General features: G+C 37.9%; 1 protein-coding gene across 3 annotated transcripts in view; it reads right to left on the reverse strand.

Annotated features, from left to right (window-relative positions):
* Nucleotides 1-22641, reverse strand: part of dlgap4a (discs, large (Drosophila) homolog-associated protein 4a) — a 98447-nt gene that overhangs the window by 20665 nt on the left and 55141 nt on the right. For all 3 annotated transcript variants that reach the window (XR_006012462.1, XR_006012463.1, XM_042004097.1), the window contains exon 2: nt 34-1299. Coding sequence is in view for 1 of the 3 variants with exons in the window: in XM_042004097.1 (XP_041860031.1) it covers nt 34-1230 (1197 nt within the window). In the remaining 2 variants the exon portion in view is untranslated. The remainder of the gene's footprint in view (nt 1-33; nt 1300-22641) is intronic.

Below are 22641 nucleotides of genomic sequence, written 5' to 3' on the forward strand. Positions count from 1 at the left end.
TTGATGATGACTATGATACACAGCTCTGCCTACCTGAAGGAACTGTTGTGTCAAGTCTTGATGGCACGACTTAGATTTGAGCAGAGTCCTGTTGACAGTGGCAGAGCCCTTCTGCAACACTTGCCTGGCCTGGCTGAGGGTGAGCGTTGACCAGGAGCCCCTCTTCACCACCATATCATCCTTGCTTCCCCTGTTTTTTGCCTCCTCTTCCTTGAATCCCACTTGCATTGCTGGACATGCCAGAAACTTGAGGTCGCTGCTGCTTTTTGAGGTCTTGAGAGAATGTGTAGAAATTGTGTTGTAGCCCTGTGGGATATGTCTGAGGGGTGCCTGGCTGTCTGACACTGCTCTGCCAAGAGTCATCATGGTCAGTGGGTTGCGGTAACCTACAGCAATAGTGCCTGCTTTGGTAGTGTCAGAGTCCAGGGCATCATCTGAGCTCCAGAGGCCTATCGTATTAGGTCTAGGTCTCTGTTTTGGCCCCTCAGTCTTAGCCCTGTCTTTACTCTTGCTTCTGCGACTTGGTCTACCGCCATCTTCTCCCTCTCCCGTTGTTCCACCAGTAGAGCGTCCATTTATGCTGCCCTTCATTGCAGAGTTTTCCAAAGACTGGGACTTAGCAAATAACTTCTGCACAGAGTGCATAAGGTGGCGTATGCGTCCTGGACTTTCACTGCGTTGCTTGGACATACGTCCTCTGTGGAACTGCAGCGTACTGAAACCGTCACGCTGCAAGGGCAGGTGCCTCTCAAGCTGATCCAGAAGGTTGGAGGGTAACCGGTTCATCTTGGCTGCAGCTGCAGAGGAGATGGTAGCTGATCCACTAGTAATCATAGGGGCACCTGTCAGTCCAAAACCCAAGCCCATACCCATAGACAAGGATGTGGACAGTGTACCTGCCCTGCTGCCCTGCCCAGCTCCACCACCAGCCATGCAGGTCTGGCCACAGTCAAGCTGGTCTGTCTGGGGGGTAAAATGCAGACGAGGGAAGGTGCTGCTATTGGTCATCTGGCTGAAAGGCAGCAGGCAGTCAGGGGTCAGGGAGGTAGGGCTTGTGGGAGAGCACTGATGGAGATGGGGGTCCAGAGTGCCATAATGGTTTATGGTAGGGCTCAACAGAAAGGAGCTGTGAGGGTCAGATGTTAAAGGACACAGAGGCTTTTGAGGGCATCCCGCTGGTTCACAAGAGTCAGAGAGGTGACGACTGCGACTGGCTCCTAACCCTTTCATGGTGACTGAAGTATCGTCTTTAAAACATGTCTGCAATCACGACAGGTCTACGGACCTGAAGGGCTTAACCTACAATGTGGAGAAATGAGAAACACAGACATGATCGATTAAACATGGAATTCATGTGATTGTTTTGTACATGCAATCTGATGTCGATGTGAATTATTAACTTGTACCAAAAACTTTGGATTAATTATCTTTCACATTTCTAAATTTTTAATCTTGTTTATGTTGCAGTTCTCTGAAGAATGTTTACTAAAAACGTGTCAGTGTTTCTCCCTATTTATAGGCTGTAATTAACGAAGCATAACAGTTAAAGAGCCATTTGTGTACAATTTAAAACCAAAAGAGAAGAGCAGACACATCTTTCCTTAAAGCTAATGAGTTAGAGCTCATTTAGAAGTGTTTCTCTTCTTGTGTGTCCTTGGGGAAAAAAGCCCTCATACGTTATCTTTTCTATATTGCACATTTAATATAGTACAGCAGAGCAAAGCAAAGCCATTGTTGTCTACAGGAAATTCCCACATACTGTAAGCTGTTTAACTGAATAAACCACCAGAGGGGGCACTAGTAGCAAGTTATATGGGAAAACACACATGCATACACAAACACTGATAAAAAAAATAAAAAAAATTATGAAGGTACAAATAGGAAAATTATGAAAAGTATTAAAAGTTGTTTAACATCCAGTTAAACTAGAAATGGATTTAATCAATGTTATGTTAAATATGAATGTTCGTTTAAATTGTCATTATTAAAAAACTATTTCCAACCACATTTCCAATCATTTACTCTGAGCAAGTGATAGAATAAATAAAGTAAAATAAAAATAAAGATAAAATAAAAACATTGCCAATACACTCATTTTTCTCTGGTTCTGGAAAATCTATTTGTGATCAGCTTCTGTTTTCAACATAATATCCTGCTGTATGATGCACAGAAAGTTGCTGAGTTTATATAGAATATATCATGAAATGTGAGATAACTCCTTCAGGAGAATTCTCTCTGCATACTGAAAGCAAAAACCATTTTTATTCTGTTCTGTGGACATTTAGCAGTTTTACAACTTTTCCGTTATATAAATGGTTGGTTTCCTCCTGCTTCCTGAAGCCTAACAGTGCTGGTGTTAATGTTGACATTGTTGATGTTTGTACCACATTTATAAAAATGAGCCTTGTATGGGTTTGAAAGTGGCATCAAAATGTTCATATTACTTTGGACCCTACAACGTCACAGATGTAGAGTTGGTCATGATTTGCTACATCATAAATGTAATACAGAAAAAGAGTGAGCAAACACTCAGCTCAAACACATCCCGCTTTAGGTGTTAAAATGGTTTCAACCCCTCTCAGCAGCCTGCCCACTTTTTACAGTCACATTTTTCAAAATGATGTAGTGGAGAAGTTAGACTCAGCATTGGAAGTGACACTGTAAACCACTGAAGCTTATGAACTGGCCATTTTCTCAATCAATGCACATTGCCATTATGCCCTGCTGTGCCCCAAGCTTTGGATCATATAGCATTGGCTTATAGAGCCTGTATTATGCTCCGTTACAGCTATATCATGTTATTTACTGGTTCTCATTGCTGCAGCATGCCTTGTAACCTTCTCGCTAAAACACTTTGGTTCTTTCAGACCCCTGTCTGCCCTGATTGGCCATCTGGTTGGTCAAAAATAGGGAAGGCAAGGCATTTACTAGTCTGTTCATTTTGCTATTGTTATGTGCATGAGCTGGGTAAGAGTAATGAAGAGCTATGACTAAAAAATATATCTTCTAAATAATAGAAAAGCACAGGAGGAGGCATCACCTTTAAGTAGGGGAAAAATTATATATATATAAAAAATTATGACATGATACAATGAAAGCATCACAAAGATATTTATATATTACGTGAATGTGAAACTGAACAATGCACAAGATACCCAGTAGGCTAAGAATTCATGAAGTAAAATCAAGGTTCAAGTCAGTCCTATAAGCACACAATCTCCCAATATTTAAAACCCTATTTTACTAAGACAAAAAAAAAAAAAAAAAAAAAAAAAAAACAAACAAAACAAAAAAAACAAAAACAAACCCTGATGGAAAAACATTGCGATTTGATCAATAAAAGATGATAAAAGATTCTAATTAAATAAAAAAATTAATAAATGTATAGTTTAGATATTTAAATAGAAACTATTTAATTAGAAAAAAATTATAATTATTTATTTTATAAACTTGCCAGGCATGATGACATTATTTGAAGCTGTAGCTCATTTTCTGTATTTTTGTTTACTTGTTTGTTTGTGAAAAGCTTTCCCACGAGTATTGCATGTTTGATTGCTAGAGCCCTGCTTTTGTGTTGAAGGCTTCAGTGCTTCGGTCTAACACCGAACTCACCATACACCATACTCAGTTATGTCCAGGGACCATACTTCTTCATAACTTTAGCTACATACATACATACATACATACATACATACATACATAAATAAATAAATAAATGAATGAATGAATGAATGAATGAATGAATGAATGAATGAATGAATGAATGAATGAATAAATGAATACTAGCTACAGGGTAGCGGTTCGCTGAGTGTCTTCTTCTGCTTATTGGAGTTTGTTGAACAACCAACATTACCGCCACCAAGTGGTGGGAGGCTGTATTGCACTTGGGCTTTAAATGGATGACGGTATCTCGTGTCTTCAGTTGTATCACTATATTAGATGGTTGTTAAGGAGGATAAAACATTATGAAGCAACTGTAACTATTTAATTAATTTTTAATACTGGCTTTATCACATTTAGGGTTGCTAGAAAACTGGAACCTATCCCTCCTGTAATAAGACAAGAGGTTGAATTCACTCTGGACAGATTATCAGTCCATTGCAGGGCCAGACCAACAATAGTGCATGCTCAAACTTGTGTATTCAACTCAGAATCAACAATTAGGGTTGGGAAATTAGGGAAATAATAGTGTAGTGTTTACATGTTCTCCCACACCACTGTGCTACCCATGAATATGAGTGCATTGAGGTTAAATTAACTATATTCACATGAAATCTTAGTTTAATTCCACTGCATGACAAATTCTTATTTTTATTGTTATTTAAGTGATTTAAACCATACATAAACTGCATTCAATCAATATCTCCAACACGGTACGACTAAACACATAAGTGCAATAGAGCAGTGTGAGTGAAAAGCAAAAGATAGATGGCATCACTTATTATTCCTAGCAAATAGGACAGTCTATTCCGTTTACTGTATAAATTGTTACAGAAAAAAGGAAAAAAAAAAGAAAAAGAAGCCTGACTGCCAGAGGCCAAATATAAGACATCACGGTGATATACAGCCTGGAGGTATGGCGCTGACAATGCACACAAAAACTATTTTGTGACTCATACATGTAAATGAGCTTTTTACTTAAGAGATGCTATTTGTTTCAGTGCAGGAAATGGATCCCTTTTTGCACAAATCTTTTTTGGTTCTTTGCTATCTGAAATCTACTTACTTTGGACTAAATTCTGGTTTGTTTTGCTCTAACCACAAAGAGCAATAAAATCTTCTCTCATGCTCACTTAAACAGAAATCCTGAGACAAAAAGAAACGTTTGATACTTGTATTTCAGTATCATCTGGAAATAAATACAGATTTAAATAATCTGAGATAAAACTTTAAACTTATGTCCAATGTTAATATCATCCTTGCAGAAAACAGCAAATTGACATCTGATGACAGTCTTGATATACAGCTTTTCTGGATAAAAATGTATTCAATATCACTTCCTACGCATCACATATAGAAGATGTTGTGTCACAAATATAAGCATGACGTGGCTAAGTGCCTCAGTAACACACCAGCAAAATAAGCCTGAAGAACACAAATACAAACCAGGGCAAAGTACCAAAGTTGAGGGATTTTAGTATTTAATCATTCTTAAAGCTTACTTTAAACATGAGTAATTTTGCATCAAGGTTATGAAAACTCATAATTTGCTCAGCAGAAACCCATGTTGCATTAAATTCACTTTAATAGATTCTGTCTGTATGAGAGTGGAGTGACTCACAATCAGTCAATGGTAAGAGCCCTCTCCCACAGCAAGCATGAAATCTTGCCTGGGAGCTGAATGTGGAATGTTAACTGCACACATTTTCATTCCTCTGTGATGCTTTGCCACTTCTTACACCCCTCTAACCTCCCGTACACTCTACAGTGCAAGACCAGCCACTTATCTGAGTCAGTACTGGATGGGCAACGCAGTGCACTGACAAATACACCAGCGTTTTACAACAGCTCAGCCTGCCACAAATCATCCACCCGAGCCGGCTGTGGCCCCACATGTTCACGTCCTGTAGGCGCCACTGCTGACAAACCGAAGCACACCTACACACTGACACACCAACACATACCTACACACAAAAATGTGCTAAATTGCCCACCCATCCAGACAAGTGCTGAGCATCATGAGGGCAGGATAAGAAAGAAATAATGCTCACAGTTTTTGTGATTTTGTCATTGTTTGGTTAAATGCATCTGTTCGTCTGTCTGTCTGTGTGACAATGGCCAGCAGGCTAATGCATAATTACAGGGTGAATGAATTCCTGGACTGCAGGTGATGTTTGAAAATGAAGTTTGTGTCCCTGCTCTGCAGAAACTTGCATACTCAAATGTGTCATTTTAACACACCAGCTTTATGTGTGTATACTTACATATACACTGAATATGTAAATATTTACACACTAATTCCATTTGTAGTCTTAACAGGTGGTGATCTTTGACTTGACTATGTAAAAAAGTAACAAAGCACCTTTATTGTCCTATATAGCAAAATCTTTTTGTGGCCTGGATTAAGAAATCAACATAGACATGATAGCACAGACTATCATAGATTTATTGACTCAAAGATAATACATATAACAAAGATAGGAAAATATACATCAGTTAAATAAAAAAAGATAAAATATGTACCACCACCAATAAGCTAAATAAACAATGGACCGCAGCATCAGCAGCTTATGTTAGTGACAGAATTAAACCCTTTAACAACAAACTAAAAACAAAAACCGTACCTGCTAGTCAATTTAGTCCATTTTACAAGATATTTAGATCCTACAAGCGTTATTGAAACGGTGCAAACTTCTGAAAGTAAACTATGGACACCAATAATAATTTATAATTAAATATAATGCAAAATCAGATTTAAAAGTGCTGAGTTTGCAGAAAATATACTGTTAGAATGAAGGCTGATAAATTTACATTCAAATTAAAAAACACTTTATTTGTCCCAGATGAGCAACTTTAAAGTGGACAGAGTCATGCCGAAGGAAAAAACAAACAAACAAACAAACAAAAAAAAAACCAAAAACTACACATAAAAAGTCATTAAAATGGTAAAAATGGCATCACAGAATATAATAACTGCACAGGTGATAAGTTAATGGAGAAAACTATCAGTAAATAAAAAATTTGTATTGTACATAAAGATGAACTTATAACATGAGAAGAAATTAGTGAAAGACAGAGGGAGTTGGATAACATAATAAACATCAAAAGGAAATGGCAATGGCAAAAATTCTACAGTTACAAGTATAATATAGCTCATGGTATCAAGCAGTTTAGAGTTATTTATGAGGAGTAGTGGGTTGAATCCACGGGGAGGGTGGGGCTAATGGGGTAAGTAGAGAGGTAGGGAAGGTGAGTGATTCATATGACTGTCAATGTCTAAAAATCAGATATCCATCATTTTATAGTTTTAAATGAAAAACATTTATAAGGTTGATCAAATTTGTATCTGTATTATTACTATTTTTCTAATGACACTAAATTAGTAATTAACTAAATGTTATTTTACAGTAACCTCTCAAAATAGTTACAAGTTAAGTGGGAAAATGACACACTAACATGTCACAACAAAAAATAAATCTGATTCAAAAACTGAATGTTTGATATTTTTTGTGTTTAGTCTGCAACTGCATTGCTCAGTGACAAAGCTGTTACAAGCTAAAGCATGTGAAATAATCACTTCGTATTCCCACTTCATTGCACTGCAGCGCAGCGTTAACAGGGTCAAAAGAACAAAACTGCATGGCTGATTCACCACAGACTTTAAAGCTCTACCATGTGTAACATGGAAATCTTTCCCACTGAGACTGAGAGCAGCTCAGAGTGAGAGTATGCTGAAGTCTGGTTCATACTTGGCCATGAAAACTGGCTATTTTGCATGTAAAGAGCAAATAAATATAATGAACTACATTTTCTAGCTTTCAGAATGCACCAACATTTATCCCTTATTCATTCTGACCTCTTGGGGTAACAAAAACTACCTGTAAACATGACACTGAAATATTATCACCTTTTATATTAATATGGTGAAGTTGTTAGTAAGGGGTTTCCTGTTTACAAATTCCTGCTGACAGCTGTGCCTCTATAGCTAGCTGATAAATAATTGCAATATTCTCCTTCCTTTTAGGTTTGTTTAATGTCAAATAATTCCTAAAGGAAACATCCAGCTCTTTAGTTGTTAAATGCTCCAGTATGTTCACCAGCTGGTTGCTAACTGGGTTTGTTTGGTTGTGGAGTAAGTAGTGTACAGAGTTTGTTTTTTTTTAAATGAAAGCAACTGACTCCTGCAGCCTAAAACAGCATTATGACTTGTGAGAGGGATCCTAGGAGAGCTGCAGAGTCGTGGGACGGCTCTCTGTACCTCATTCACATTACACCTAATCAGTCAGTTTAGTAATAATATTGACTACAGTTGCTTTAAATACTCACAGCTTCACAGCTACACAAAGGTACCAGATGAGCAACCCCTAACCCTAAGACAGAGGAGTGCCTTTTATGAAACTACTGACTATAATTTTATAACCTCATGTTTTATGATCTTATGTTTGGCATTAGCTGATGGATGCCAACAAGAACAAAACCATCACTTGAATAAAAAAAAAGAAAAGTAATAATACTTTTTCCTCATAAATATATTACCAATCATATTACCACTTTTTATAAACTCATACATACACTACATGCACAAGCAGTAAGCATACAGTACAACAGCAGATTTCCACATGCAGCATGAAACGTACATATATGGCTGCATGCACAGAGCTAGCAAGTGGGACTTGATTTGGTTTTTGAAGCTTGTTTTATTGTGCTCTCCATCAGGTCTGAGCTGGAAATGAGTTCCATTCAATCATGGCTTGGTACAGCACTGAGCGCTGCCTTGATTGTGTTCCAGACCTAGGACTTTGTCCTCTGGTGGCATGTGTGGAGTGGCAGGTATGCCTGCCAGAGCTGAATGTGAGCTGACTGTACAAAGAATTAGAAGTTTTCAATACATTAATGTTTCTGTCAGCAAGCAGGTCTGTGGAAGTCTCAAAAACAGCCAGGGACTACAGAGGCCACTGGAGTAATGATGCTAGTTTGTACCTTTAATATGAGCTTTGCTGACAAAACAAGCCTTTTCTGGCCACAGAAAACAATTTAGTCCATTTAACTGTGCATCCACCCCCAATTTTAGTTCTATGGTTGGACATAATAAAAGAAAAATCTGGTCCTCACCACAACCTCAGATGAACAACAGTACAAGACATAAACCCTATATTATGATCTGTTTAACAAAAAACTAAGGCAAAACTGCATATAAAAATCTAAATATATCCTGGAACCTCTTTTAGCAGCAATAACATCTATTTGTGTTTTGATCACTTAAATTTCTTCCACAGCATTTAAATTGTGATTGGTTGTGTTTTATTCCTTTGCAAATTTACAGACATTTTTTTATGAGGAGAGGTCTCCACTCTAAAGCATGTAAAGCAGATGTGACACTGTTTTTAATAAGGTTTATCTGTGCATATATGCACTTGGCGTGAACTCAGTCTCTTGAATTTAATCCATCATGAAATGAAGGTTTTTTTGTCTTTCCCTACATAACTATAACTGCAATAACTGCATATTTTAGTCCTGTCTCACAGCTCTTACACAAAAACACTGCCTTTGACTAAAATTGTATTTAGACTGTGGACCTTTGAGATGCAAGTCACCCACTCATATACTGTATTAACGTAAAACAGTCCCATTATACTGGCTGAATACTGCTCTTCGTGCTGAGTTGGCTGTATTACAACAAACGCTGCTTTCAGACGTAGTTGTGTTGGAAATTCAGAGCCAGATGACAAATAATGCACAAGCACAAAGGTTTTCAAGGCCGCAGCTTTTGCAAACAGACTAAACCCTCATTGTTGACACTTTTCAAGTATCTTATGTAGCTTCCTCTGAACTTCCTGTGAAAAATATATCCCAGTGAGGAAAATCAGTTTTTAGTTCATCAGGTTATGTGTCAAGAAGAGGATATTTTTTTGTTTTCTGCTAAAATTAAAAAAAAAAAAAAAAAACATACTTGATAAGCATGACATCTGAGATTTTTAAAAAATCCCTATTAAAGCAATATTTATTTGATCTTTGTTTTTTTATTATTTAGTTGCATTAAGGAGCTACTATTTGTTCTGTAGCAAAAATGTAAAGACCTGAGCCACAGAGCATAAACAATGGGCTCAATCAACCACATCCATTACAAAGTTCTTTGTGATTAAAAGCTATTGAATTTTATTTTATTTTATTTTACAGACCGTGATATTAATTTAATGTTAGCATCAATAACATCACATCAAACTGGACAAGTCCCACAGGTTTTTCCATATTAGGAAAAAAAGCTGTCAACAAGCATTAATAGTTTTAAGTTTTGCATTAGTAAACTGTAGTAAGGCAACATATCTTGTGAATTTACTTCATTTTTATCATGTTGATTCAAATTCTGCTAAATAAATTATCTAAATAAATCTTTTACTAAATAAAAGGTGGAGGAGTAGAACAAAAATGTACAAAAAAATAACATTTCTACAGTATAAAATGTGGATACAATCCAGAACACACAGTAAATGTGATCTGACAAAATAATAATGCTCTCAGGGCCAGGGAAATTGCTGCTGCTTTGTCAAGCCCCCCCCGCTACCCATCATTAGCCCATTGGGATGTGATGTCACATAGCCTGCTGCTGACATACAGATCCAGTTAAATCTATGCAAGGCTCGCTAACAAGCAGAACCAGGAGCTGCAGCTCTGTACCCCTCAGAGCCACCAAGCAGGCCTATAATATATGTATCTTGTAGCTTTTCACTTCCTCTGCACCCTTTGGTGATGAGCGGAGGGAGAGACAAGAGAAGTATCGATCTGGCTCTTACTCCTTGTTCTTAGGGTGAATACACAGCTGCTGGCTATTGGCGCTCAGTTTCCTGCAGTAATCACGCCTCCCCTTCCACTCTCCTTCAGCTGCATGCCCAGTACATTTAATCACCTTAATAACTCGCTGCAAACACAAACTAAAATATCATATTTCATTTCTGTTTGTCTGTGTAAACCATCTTTGCAGTGGGAGATAATAACTGTTAGATGAAATGCATTCATTTCCAGTGAAAATGTGCCTGTCCTCCAAGCTTCTGCAAGTACAAAGTACACGTTTGCTGTAATAACACTTAAGATGGGCAAACACCATCCGCTATCCCCACTGTCTGGTGAGAATCTACTAATAGCTTGTTGCGCTTGGAAAGTTATGTCATCTGTACTTCCTGTGGTTAAACAAGTGTTATTCTCTCCAGCCTCAAGAAAGCAAGAGCAATAGGAGCGAATTTCTGAGAATAAAAACTTTGATCAGCACAAAAATAGTTTAATAAGAATGAGAATGATTTTCATACATCAAATTAAGGCCAATTTCTGAGCACATTATTTACTGTTAAAAACATAATTTATCTGTCACCATCAATCAATCAGCATTGAAGGAATAATGATGCATTCTAGCTCAGTATATTTTTTCACTAATAAACAGAAATCTTTCAAAATCCATCCCTTAAACACACTGTATCTCGTAAGTTTACATTTATGGGGCCAAAAAAAAAAAAAAAAGGTTTTCAAATCAGTTTTTCCAGGCTCACTTCCTGAAGTCTCCTCTGGTTGCTTGGCAACTACTCAGGCCACAAAATATGCTGAATCCATGACAGAAAAAAAGTTGTGATTAAAAGTTTGTTGCAATTACATCTCTGGTATACACTGCCTGGCCCCCCCAAAAAGTTTCCACCTGGATTTAAATAGGTACGAGCCTACAATTGGATAATTACTCCAAGGGCGATTAGCTTTTAGCTGGCTAATTTATAAAGTTATTCAACCCAAACTGATGGAATGAGTAGCTTCTCATATCTTAAACAACCATGTGGAAAAACATGTCAAAGATCCTGTGGTTGTGGAACAGATGTTAGTCTGTTTAAGAAGGGTCAAATCATTGGCATGCATCAAGCAGAGAAAAGCAGAAACTACTAAAATCGGGTTAAGAACTGTCCAACACATGATTAAAAACTGGAAGAATAGTGGGAAGCCATCATCTTCAAGGAAGATTAAATTGAAGAAAAACAACAGTAGAACCCAGGGCTATGTTTAATGGTAAAAGTAAAGAACATTTCCACATGCACAAATGGGACTGAAATGCTTTGTTGCTATAGAAAAAAATTACATTTTCCCACTCCCTGGTTAAATTTAGTGCTCATCAGTTTAAGGTTAAAATCACAGATGCAAGAATATAAAATATTAAAAAACTAAAAAGATATATTTGCCACTTTTATTTAAACTCAATTCACTGAGCACTGAGCATGAATGCATGAGAGAACCAGTTCACACCATCATTCAAGACAACTCGATCATAAAAAAGTGCACATGAGGAAAAAGAGGAAATGGATGTTTGACAAAGTAATTGTCAAACATCCATTTCACAAGAATGTTCAACCCTGACCAACATGAGACCCCCATGTCAGCATCATCTATCACAAAAAAACAAACAAAACAGGATTGTTTAGTGTGTGGATGAAGCTTTTCAGTGGTTCGATGTTTATCTTACAAAGTAGCTGAATATTTAGCAAAAATAAGTGAATAAATCAATAAAAACTTTATCTCAAACTTACTGCTGAGTCATCAGAAAGCAAGCAAAATTTTGCCATCACCTGGGCAGAACTGAAAAAAAATATCACAGTGTTGAAGAACTGGAAAAGTTCACATAGAACATTCATCTCAGATCTGTAAGTTTTCATTTATTAATATGGAGAAAAAAAGACTTTGGAACTGAATTTACCTTTGTAATTTTCCAAATAATTGCTTGGCATTAAAAAGTTAAAGTGAAAAGCACTATATGGACCCTCACTTCCTCCCATTTCCTCTTTTGCTGAGACCTCCACAAACAGGAATTAACATCAATGGTAAAAATAAACTACCAAACTACTGTAGGTTCTGTTATAATAAGCCTTGATTCTAATCTGCAAGGACTATTAGTAAAACTGAGTGTCTAGTGAGATACAACAGATGATAGGATATAATGGAATCATCCTGACAGTGTAGCTACAGTTTAACTGCAAAACATTTATTTTAAACATTGTTTATGACCAAAGGGGCCTCAGCACAAGGACGCTTTCTTTGAGGAGGAAATCCAACTGCCAAATGTTGGTAAATCACAGGAGAAGACAGGGGCTGTTAAAAGAATCTACATACTAATGAGATAATGCAACCTGCATCTCAAATCCTTGCACAACCTCATGGTTGTTAAAAGGGATTCAATCATTGCCAGCTGACCTGCAGATATGGACTTTTTTCTTTCAGCCATTTTTAGAACAACACAAATTTATTTTAGGTCACCATTAGTATTAGTTATTTTCCAGTCTGAAGATGATGGCACATTTTAGCATGTGCCAGATGGTCCAGATCAAAACCTGGAGATCACACTGTAGCTGTGGGACTTGCAATGTTTTGGGTCTGTCGCAGGTAGTGTTATGGGACTGTGGAAAATACAAATAGTCAGGCAGATGGGGTGTTTTACATGACAGCACAAGCCAGAGCAGCTGACAGCTTTCATGCTGCTCCCTCTGTATTTACAGGAGCTACCCAAAGCACCATCTATCTCGTTGGTGACTGGCTTGACAGGGAACTCTGCTGAAAGGCATGCAAGCACGCCCTCCAAAATGTGAAAGCATTTTATGCATCTGACATTGCTGAACATGGTGGATGTTGCTCTGAGAAGCCTGCTGAAATATTCACAGCTAGGTGCATTTGCAGTTCGTGGTATCCTCATCAGTGATTTGCCCATTAAAATGATCCCAATGCACCGTTCTTCCTCGTTCACCACTGCACACACAGAAATGTAATTAAAGAGAGAGGTTGCATATTTCCCTTGGCCATTTACCATCCTCCTGTAGACTGCTTGTCCCTTTCTGCATGTTTTGATTTGGTAACGTCTTGTGCCAGCACATCAGCACTGCCCGACCACATATATCCACTTCAGTGATTCTGTGCGAGTATGTCAGAGCTGGATAGGAGAGTAAACATTTATAGGTTTGATTTAACATTGGACGACCAATAAAGTACATTTCTGCTATTGCTTGCTGGTATGATTGATTTTTTTTTACAAAACATATGGAGATTAGAGCAATTGGAAAACTATTTAAAAAAACATTTTGTTTTAAATATGCACATTTCTTCGTTTATGTCTTCATACAGCAGAACTGTGGCAGAAGTTGTAGAGCGGCTGTTGAAGCGTGAACTTTTCTCCCTGTTGAATTGACTTTGACACTGCATTGGTCTCAGGCAGAATAAGACAAAGGACCCAAAAGGCTGCACGTGTTAACCTCTACAGTCATGTGCTATTGTGTCACGCATGCTAAGCATACATAGCCCAGCGCCTACAAGGCTAAAACACACAACTCATAAATTCAGATTAAAGAACTTGGGCCGCAGGGAAATACTGCGTGCTACTGGTTAGTAGCTGGCAGGGTGAATTCTTTTAACAGCTTTCATTAAAAATGCTGTCAAAGCTTTAATACCCAATACAGGGCTGGGCTTTTAGGAGACAAAGCTTGAGCCTTTGCTGGAAAAGAAAGAAAAGATGGTGCCATTCCCACTGGAATAAAACGCCTTTGTTTGAGCTTTGTTTGATTTTTAAACTCAGTCTTTAAATCTGCAGCCTGGCATCCAGAACTACACAACTGTACCTCTTCAGTCCTGCTGGAAATCTAACCCCAATTTTGGATTATTAGGGTTAAGTCTTTCCAGGCTGGATTAAATTAACCCGTGTGAGGATGAGTTCCATGGTTTAACCTCTTAAAATAAACTAGACCCTCAAAGTGGGACTGGACTTTGTCCAATATCCAGCAGGATAGTGACTTTAAATCATCTAGTTTGTGTCCAGTAGGTTTTAAAGAGACTGATTCCTAATGGTAGATACCACAATACTAATCTGAATATTTGTTTTTTGGAAATTTAACCTACAAACAAATTAATGCAACAAAACACAAATCTGGGGATTTGCAACTGCGTTACTATAGATGAGCTTCAGCTATAGCATAATACAGCTTCAGGGTGTGATATTAAACGGATTTAAAAAAATAGTCCCGCGTAAATCCTATGGGAGGAAAGCTCAAGCCAGCCGAACAGCAGCTGTTCTCGAGCTGCTCAAATTGGCCCCTGGCACTGAAAACAAGATGAAATTAATATGTGTTTTTGCTCAGGATTTAGGAGCATCAGGAATTTAGGATTCAGTGTGTACTGCACATGACCAGAGTGAGTTCATGTGCAGCACTCAGACTCGGCCAAAGTAGAGCAGAGGGTTGGAAGAGGAGGGGTGTTTCTGTTCAATAGCAGCGATTAAACGGGAGCAGAGGCTGTTTGTGAAGATTACAACAAGGTCACATCAAATATGCACAGATACATTTTTCTATAAAAAAGCGCTGCAGATGGGTGTCATTAAAATGGAAATCAAAGCTTTACAGCCTGGTATGGGTAGAGTAACAAGAAGCTAGTAGATCTGGTTTAAAACTATTAGCACATAATTTGTGGCAGTCAAGGTAAGACATAGATTGGATTATAGATTTGTTTTAATGCTTAAACCTGCTTAATCATAACATGTTCTAAAGCATTATGGTCAAAATGTTTGGATAACATACCACTCTCCTTCTAACGATAAAATCAATGGTATTTATGTAAAATAATTGAAATGGAAATTATTATTATTATCATTAGTTTGTTTATCGGGGACAATGCAAAGAGACATAGAACCACTGATGTTTTGCTTATAGAGTATATAGCATTTAGCTAGTTCGCAACTCTTGTCCCTGGTTGGACTTTTCAAGTAAAAAAGAAAAGAAGAAAAGAGGAAGAGAGTAAGAAGAGAGGAATTTATCCAACTTTTCACAAGATGCTGAAGTTTATGATTAAGCACAAAAATGATGGCCATAGCTTGGTGTATTCACCCACTAGGGCTAAAGATGTTTGTTTTAACTTCCGTTTCCAAAGAATCATACATGTTCAGTTACAGTCCTTGCCACGATCGGACAGGACAGGCTTTCTTTTCCCACCAGCTGTGCAAGAAAGCTGATGTTTTGACCCTAAAGGATCATAGCTGGTGGAGTACTGGTCACAGGGAAAGCTGGATTAGCTGTGTGGGCATAGGCTGGTCAGGCTAAAGGGAGAACCCAAGGATTTGGCTAAATGCTTGTCTGTGCTCATAGGCAAAAACACACTTCTTCACAGGATGGATGTTAGAAGAAAGAAGGAAAAACTATTTAGCCTGTAAGATGTTGGATATTGCAGGAATGAAATGACTAATGCCAAGGCTTTAATAGAGCCTGTGGCAAAGGCAACATCGTTGGTCATTTTATTTATCTGTCTCTCCAGCTACGAGCATCATCGCTGATGGGGAGACAAGCAGTTTCAGTGTAACATTTTGACTGGGAAGGTTTCAGATTTTATCTGGGATACTTTTTTTAGTCCAATCTGGCACACACTGCATCAAACTCCCCAAGCGCCTCCCACACTCTGCCACTAAGTCAGCTTGTGCGTCATATCATTGGAGAAAGGTCCTGGCACAGTCTAATGCAGTCTAGAATTTGTCCAATGAGATCTTACAATGGGGTCCCTGCCTGGCAGAAGCTTTTTGCACTGAGGACACCCTTCAACAGGCAGTCAGTGCAGAGATGATGAACTGGAGGCAGAAAGAACGCTCTGCCCTGCCAGTATGGAGCTGTCTCACAAATGACGCATTTTTACATCTTGGGGGGGTACTGTGAGTACTTTCTTAGCCTCTACTGCTATCTCACTGGTGATAAAGCTCACGAGTCAGTGTTCTCCAGCTGGTCTGTCCATGTAGTGTTGACACCAACGGACATGAAGCAGAGTAAATGTACTTTAGTAACTGAGACGGGGAATGATGGGCAGCGTTTAGCCAGTGCAGCATCAAAGTAATTTATTCTTGACTATACTGTCATCTTGGAGCAGAGATGAGGAGCTAAGCCTACAGAGCGAGAGAGGTGAAAATAGAACATCTGTCTGTGGGTTTAAATGACACACTTCCTGCTTCTACAGCTGGGGGTTAGGTTTCTGGTCCACAGCTTTTATTTTTCTTACACATTATCCAACATTTAAATCTACAAAGATTTCCTGTTTGCAGTTTAAGTGAATGGAGAGTGAGCATTAGTATTGCAGAAGAGGGAGCCTGAAAACGTAACCCACACTGTGTCACACACCAACTTGACTCATTTTCATTCCTAGAACATACTGCTGTATGCACATACTCACTGTGCATGATGTGCTTGCCAACACGCTGAGATTATAGTACAGTACAGCTACATATTTACCTTCCTTGGTAATAAAAAAGAGGAACTGTGTAATTATGAGAGGGAAAAGCCCTCTTAAAGCTCTGAAATGAGAATAGGATTAGAAAGGGCTGCTCTATTTTTCTTTCTATATATTTTTTGATTCCATATGCTGCAAGAAAATACTTTGTCTACCAACTTTATGGGGGCAAATGGAGATGCTGGTTGTCACCTGGAAGAACTTAACTCTGCACGTCACACCCTGGCAAGCAGATATAAACACACCTGTTGTTTTGAATGTGCACAGTGGCTGATTTGACAAAGAAACACAAGAAGGCATTATTGGAAGAAGAGAGGAAAAGAAAAAGAAAGAAACAGTGCAAAAGATAAGACAAGAGTCAACATCCGACTAGCTGTTACTGGCTGGAGAAATCTCAAAATACAGGAAGGCTTGAAGATGGATGCCAAATTAGCCGTCGATAGGGGTCTTGTAACTCATAACATTTACATAGTGCAGCTTTAAGAATTGGTTTATTAAAAATAATAGGCATGTAATTATTATACAAGACAGAATGACAGAAAAATAAAATTACAAGGTGACATCATCAACATCAAATTTCAAATCAAAGAAACTTTAAATAAATTTGATGTAAAGTCTTGATTAAATCAGATTACATTTTAGCACCGATGTGAAGAAATCACTGTTAATCCATCAGAAGTTAGTGTTTTGCATTGAAATAGGCAGTGCACTGAAAAATAGTTGAGTAGCAAAAGTGACATTTGTGCATGCATCAACTTATTTGCTATCATGCCTCCAAAGTAACTTTGGTGGTAGTGTGATTAAATATTTGTCTGTTAACGACATGGAACGTCTTCATGTTCACTAGTTAGATACTGTAAAATGGAAGCTTGAATGGGGTGGTAGGTTGCTGTTCAGCATCTGGAGCTCCAGGGTGCTGCTCTGCAATGTGTATGTCTGCTCTGCAGATGAAACGGAGCTGACATCGCTGCTTCCTGCAAGATTGAACTGGTTCTATCAAAATAAGCTCTTAATCTACATACACATGTGAACTATTCTAATAGATTAATGTTACGTGCGCTGCAACTAATAATTCAATTTCTGTTGGACTGAGATATGACAGTAGCTGAGACCACCACAGACCAAAGCCAATGAAAGTGAGTCAGCCAGAAAGCCAGATGTCCTAATAGGGTAGGTTTTAAAATAAAAGCAGAAGGGAAGTGGGATTAGATCCCTATGGGATTGTTTAATGCGGTAGGATGGGGAGGTGAGTAGGGCTCATCTCCTGGGTTTTCTTGCCTCCCTGAGCCTTCTGCTGGGCACAAAGACAGCACTCTGTTACAGATAGGTGTCTGTGTATGTGTGTGTGTTTGTGTGTGTGTGTGTGTGTGTGCCACAGCCATGCAGTAATTATTTAAAGCCATGACAGGATTGAGTAAATTACGGACATCACTAAACAGGCCATCTGGATGAGCTGACATAAAGTAATGTTAATGAAGACGTTTTGTTTGATCCTCGCTGAACATGTGTGTCCTGCCCATCAGTGTCACTTTAACGGGTTGGCTTAAGGTGAGTAAACGGCTGCTGTTTCTAAGTTGCAAGTTCAAAGCGTTTCAGTTCAACCTTCTGTTGAAAACTAAAAACCACATTAAATGCTTAATTAAGAAAATTCCACAGATTGTTGATATACTTTTTTCCCCCCTTTGTAATCTTTTTCATTCAATATACTGTAAGGTGTGTAACTATTATCAAGAGTTACAAGGTTTATTAAAATTAAATATAAAGAACAATGAGGAATACCTTTTTTGTCTAGAAACAATCCAGCCTATTATTGGACAAAAGTAACACAATACTGTGTCTTTTAAAGACAATTATTGCTCAGTGGAATTACCAAAGGAGCCTTTCTTAATTGGCATTCCTCTGAGAAAATAAGAAATCTTTATCTTCAGGATTTATAGTTTTTACACAAAAGTAAGAGCATAAATGAAGGATTTTGATTAAATAAAAGAAACAAATAAAGAAACTGCATTAATAGTTATCTATAGAACAACAAATGATATCACACAACTTTCAGTACCACAATGCAAGGGATTCATATTAAAAGAAAAATAGGAGTAAAACACAAAACATGCATGCACCAATTAAATCCTACTTTCTGAATACCCCTCTATTACTCATGTGAAACAGTTCTGTCATTTTATGAACACTGAATAGAGTCATAACATAAATCTCTGAGGTCTATTACTGATTCTCACATGGTCTCCACTGCTAATAGCTATGTGCTTGTGTGGCTGAGTTACAATGCTCATGACAACAATGACAAACGCTTGGCTTGCTTTGTGCTCCAAGCATCATATCATCACAGAAGCAATTCTGCCAACAAAGCTCAGCCTTGACGATAGAATCCTACTTCTCCTGGCAAACAAAAATATATTGCAAGAGCTTCCAAATGCGTGGAGCATTTTATTTAGTAAAGAATGCCCCCAAAATCCAACCAAATGTGCTTCTGAACCTCCCTAAAGATTCCAGTTTTCATTCATCAAGTTTTCCATCTGTGGTTTTATTTGTGTGCATTCTGTTCTTTACATAGTCTCTGCAACTCCTGCTTAAAGTCTCAAGACAGAATCACTGGCACCTCTTGAGTTCAAGTAAATATTTTAGAGTATCTTCATCTTTACATGACCAGAACATTTCAATGCAATGTCCAAGATTACTGGGCAAAATGAAAAACAACAATAACAAAAAAAAAACCTTCCATAATGGTGATGTAATACCTAAACAAAATGCTCCCTGGACACAATTATTGGCACCCTCATAAAAGCCTATGTGTCAAGCACAGTTCTCTGCCACATTTATAAATAAATAATCATCTGATTTTATGATTCCTTTGACACCACAGAGGCCTCTTGTATAAGAGACAGCATAACAACCCCACATCATGATAGGACCTCCACCATGTTTTGTATTAGGTTGACTCTTGAGGTCTTTTTTGTTTCTTTTCTGTAACAAATCCAAACATAAAACTACAAGGAATAGAATATTTGACTCATTTGCCACACAGCATTAATAGACACAAGCTGGACTGGTGAAACATGCTCATCTTTTTAGAGCGTTTTTTAACACAACTCGCTATGCCTGAAAGAAAGTTGATGAAATACACTGAAAAATTTTGTCCTCTTTAAACAATATCTTACACTCACTCGTGAACTAAAATTCATAGTAAAATATTGACAACTGTAACTTTAACACAGCACTGACTCAAAACAGACCCCTACAGTGCAAGAACTATATTCTTGTTTCATTACATTCTGTGGACATTCAGTGTGTTCACCTATAATATTTACAGAAGTAAATTAACTGAGGAAAGTCAGGCAAACAGACTTAGATTAACATTTGAATCAATTAACAATTTCTATTAAAAAATACTTGAATAACATTGTTTATGCTTCAAGATAGTAAAAATACAAGTTCATCCTATAAGTAAACAGAGTGTAATTGGCATTACAACCCGTAGAGCATGCTTTTTTAAACAACTTTTTTCTTCAATAAGAAAGTGTTGGAGCGAAGGATGAGAGCTAAACCTCTGACTGATGAACACAGAGCAAGCTGCATTTCTCAGAGTACCCTCTGCTGGAAGGACACTCATTTACCAGATTGATGGGGCGCTTTATTGCCTGTCACCTCTCTTCCTTAGGCTCTCACCATCCCCTCATCTCCTCCCTCTCTCTTATACCTATTTCTCTTTTGATCTCACCCTCCCTTTCTCTGCCTCACTCTCTTCCTTTGTTACGCACACAAACACATACTGTAAATTCACTCACATACACACTCCTCTGCCTTTTCTCTGTATGCAAACAGAGGGACAATCACACTCTCCTGACCTCTCCACCACCTCCGCTGCTTCTATGGAGTTCAGCCACTCATTTTTTCAATTATAAACAGAACAACAGGAAAGACACCTCCCCTCCCTCCCAACACACACACACACACACACACACACACACACACACACACCACAACACACACACACCACACACACACACACACACACACACACACACACACACACACACACACAGCAGCTCCCAACATTACTGCTATAAGTACAATTTTACAATTAGATTCATGCTACTTTTTTAGTCTAAACATTTTCTATCAGTTCATCAGATTCCAAACATCCGCCACATTATATGGAAATGCTTATCATAGTCACACACCAAATATCAAAGCACTTAAATGCTTTGACATCATTTTACCAATGACCTGGTGGTGATAACACACCAAGAAACTCAACAACAGGATGGAAAAAAATAGTACACATTAACAAAAATAACTTAACAATTCTAAACATTTTGAGGAATAACTGTAAAAAACAAAGACAAACTTAATTGTAAATTTCAGACACCACAGGGTACCTTAATTCATTTAGTCTTTGTAATGTCAGATAATGAAGAGATAGCTCAGTTTATCAAAGCCCAGAGTGATGTATAAATGTAGCATTTTACTCTGACAGGTGGTTAAACATTAAATGTGCTTAATAGGTGTATTTATGTTTATTGTGTTTTTAAAATATCTAATGACCATCAGAACTCAAACCCCACCTAATTGGATGAAAAGTTTCTCTTTAAACCATTCATTCTCTACATGCTCCATTCCACAAGGACTTTAATTCTCTTAATATTATATTTATTTAGGTGGTCTAAGTCTCCCATCATGGGTCACATCTTATGGAGTATGCAGAGTCCAGTTTTCCTTGCAGATGACTTAGTTTTCCTCATTGTTTTTTCTTAACTAGTCTGAACTTTGAAAAAGTTGGTTTATGTATCACTACGTGGACAAAAACATAGTTCCAATAAATGCTGTCATTCTGCATCTGAGCTTGTTACTATTATATCCTCATATGAACTCAAATGTAAATAAAAATGTTCCTGCTGATATAAGCTAATTATCTATTAATGATAAGATTGGAAAGCCTAAACTGAATGCAGGCAAGCCTCATCACTGAGGCACGTTACTGAGACAAATAAAAAATATACACAAATAATGCTAAGGCTGCTAACAACCACCAAAATTATTAAAAAATGCATTTTAATAGAAATAAATGTAATTTAAATACTCCAGTGTTGTTACTATAAGAGTCTTTTGTTCAGCATGACATGTCTCTGGGGCCATCTCTCATGAAAAATCAAATCACTGATCAGCTGGAAAACCTGCCGGTTCATGCACAAGTAAAGACCACCTCTAGCACTCACACGTATAGGACACACCTGATCTCATCACACGCACATAAACACCAAATTTCTCATCAAACAGACTTGGTGCCATCTATATGCACATATGCTAAATTATGCATATGAGGGAACATGCAAGAAGCTCACCATAAATTGTAGGTGACATACAGATTTAACCCCCTGCAGAGGCGTGACGAACACACGGCTGCAAAGGCAGCCAGTGCCAGTGAGTTCATTGCCCCTTGCTGACCTGAGAAACACCACGAGCAATAAGAGATGAGTGAGTATGCGTCTGACCATGGAGATACTCATTGTGATACAGCATCTGTAAACTAGGAAGTCTTACTCCTTTTAGACTCCCTCTATCTTTCTACCTCACAACCACAGAGTCTCATTTCCACCAGCTTCTCTCATTGAACAGAGCAACTGCATTCACAGTGCCAGAAAAAGACAATGCAGGTTTTGTTTTCTTTCTTTTTTTTGTTCTGTTTGATGTTGAAAAAAG

The sequence above is a fragment of the Melanotaenia boesemani genome, chromosome 13 (assembly GCF_017639745.1).
Source record: "Melanotaenia boesemani isolate fMelBoe1 chromosome 13, fMelBoe1.pri, whole genome shotgun sequence".
Taxonomy (NCBI): Eukaryota; Metazoa; Chordata; class Actinopteri; order Atheriniformes; family Melanotaeniidae; genus Melanotaenia; species Melanotaenia boesemani.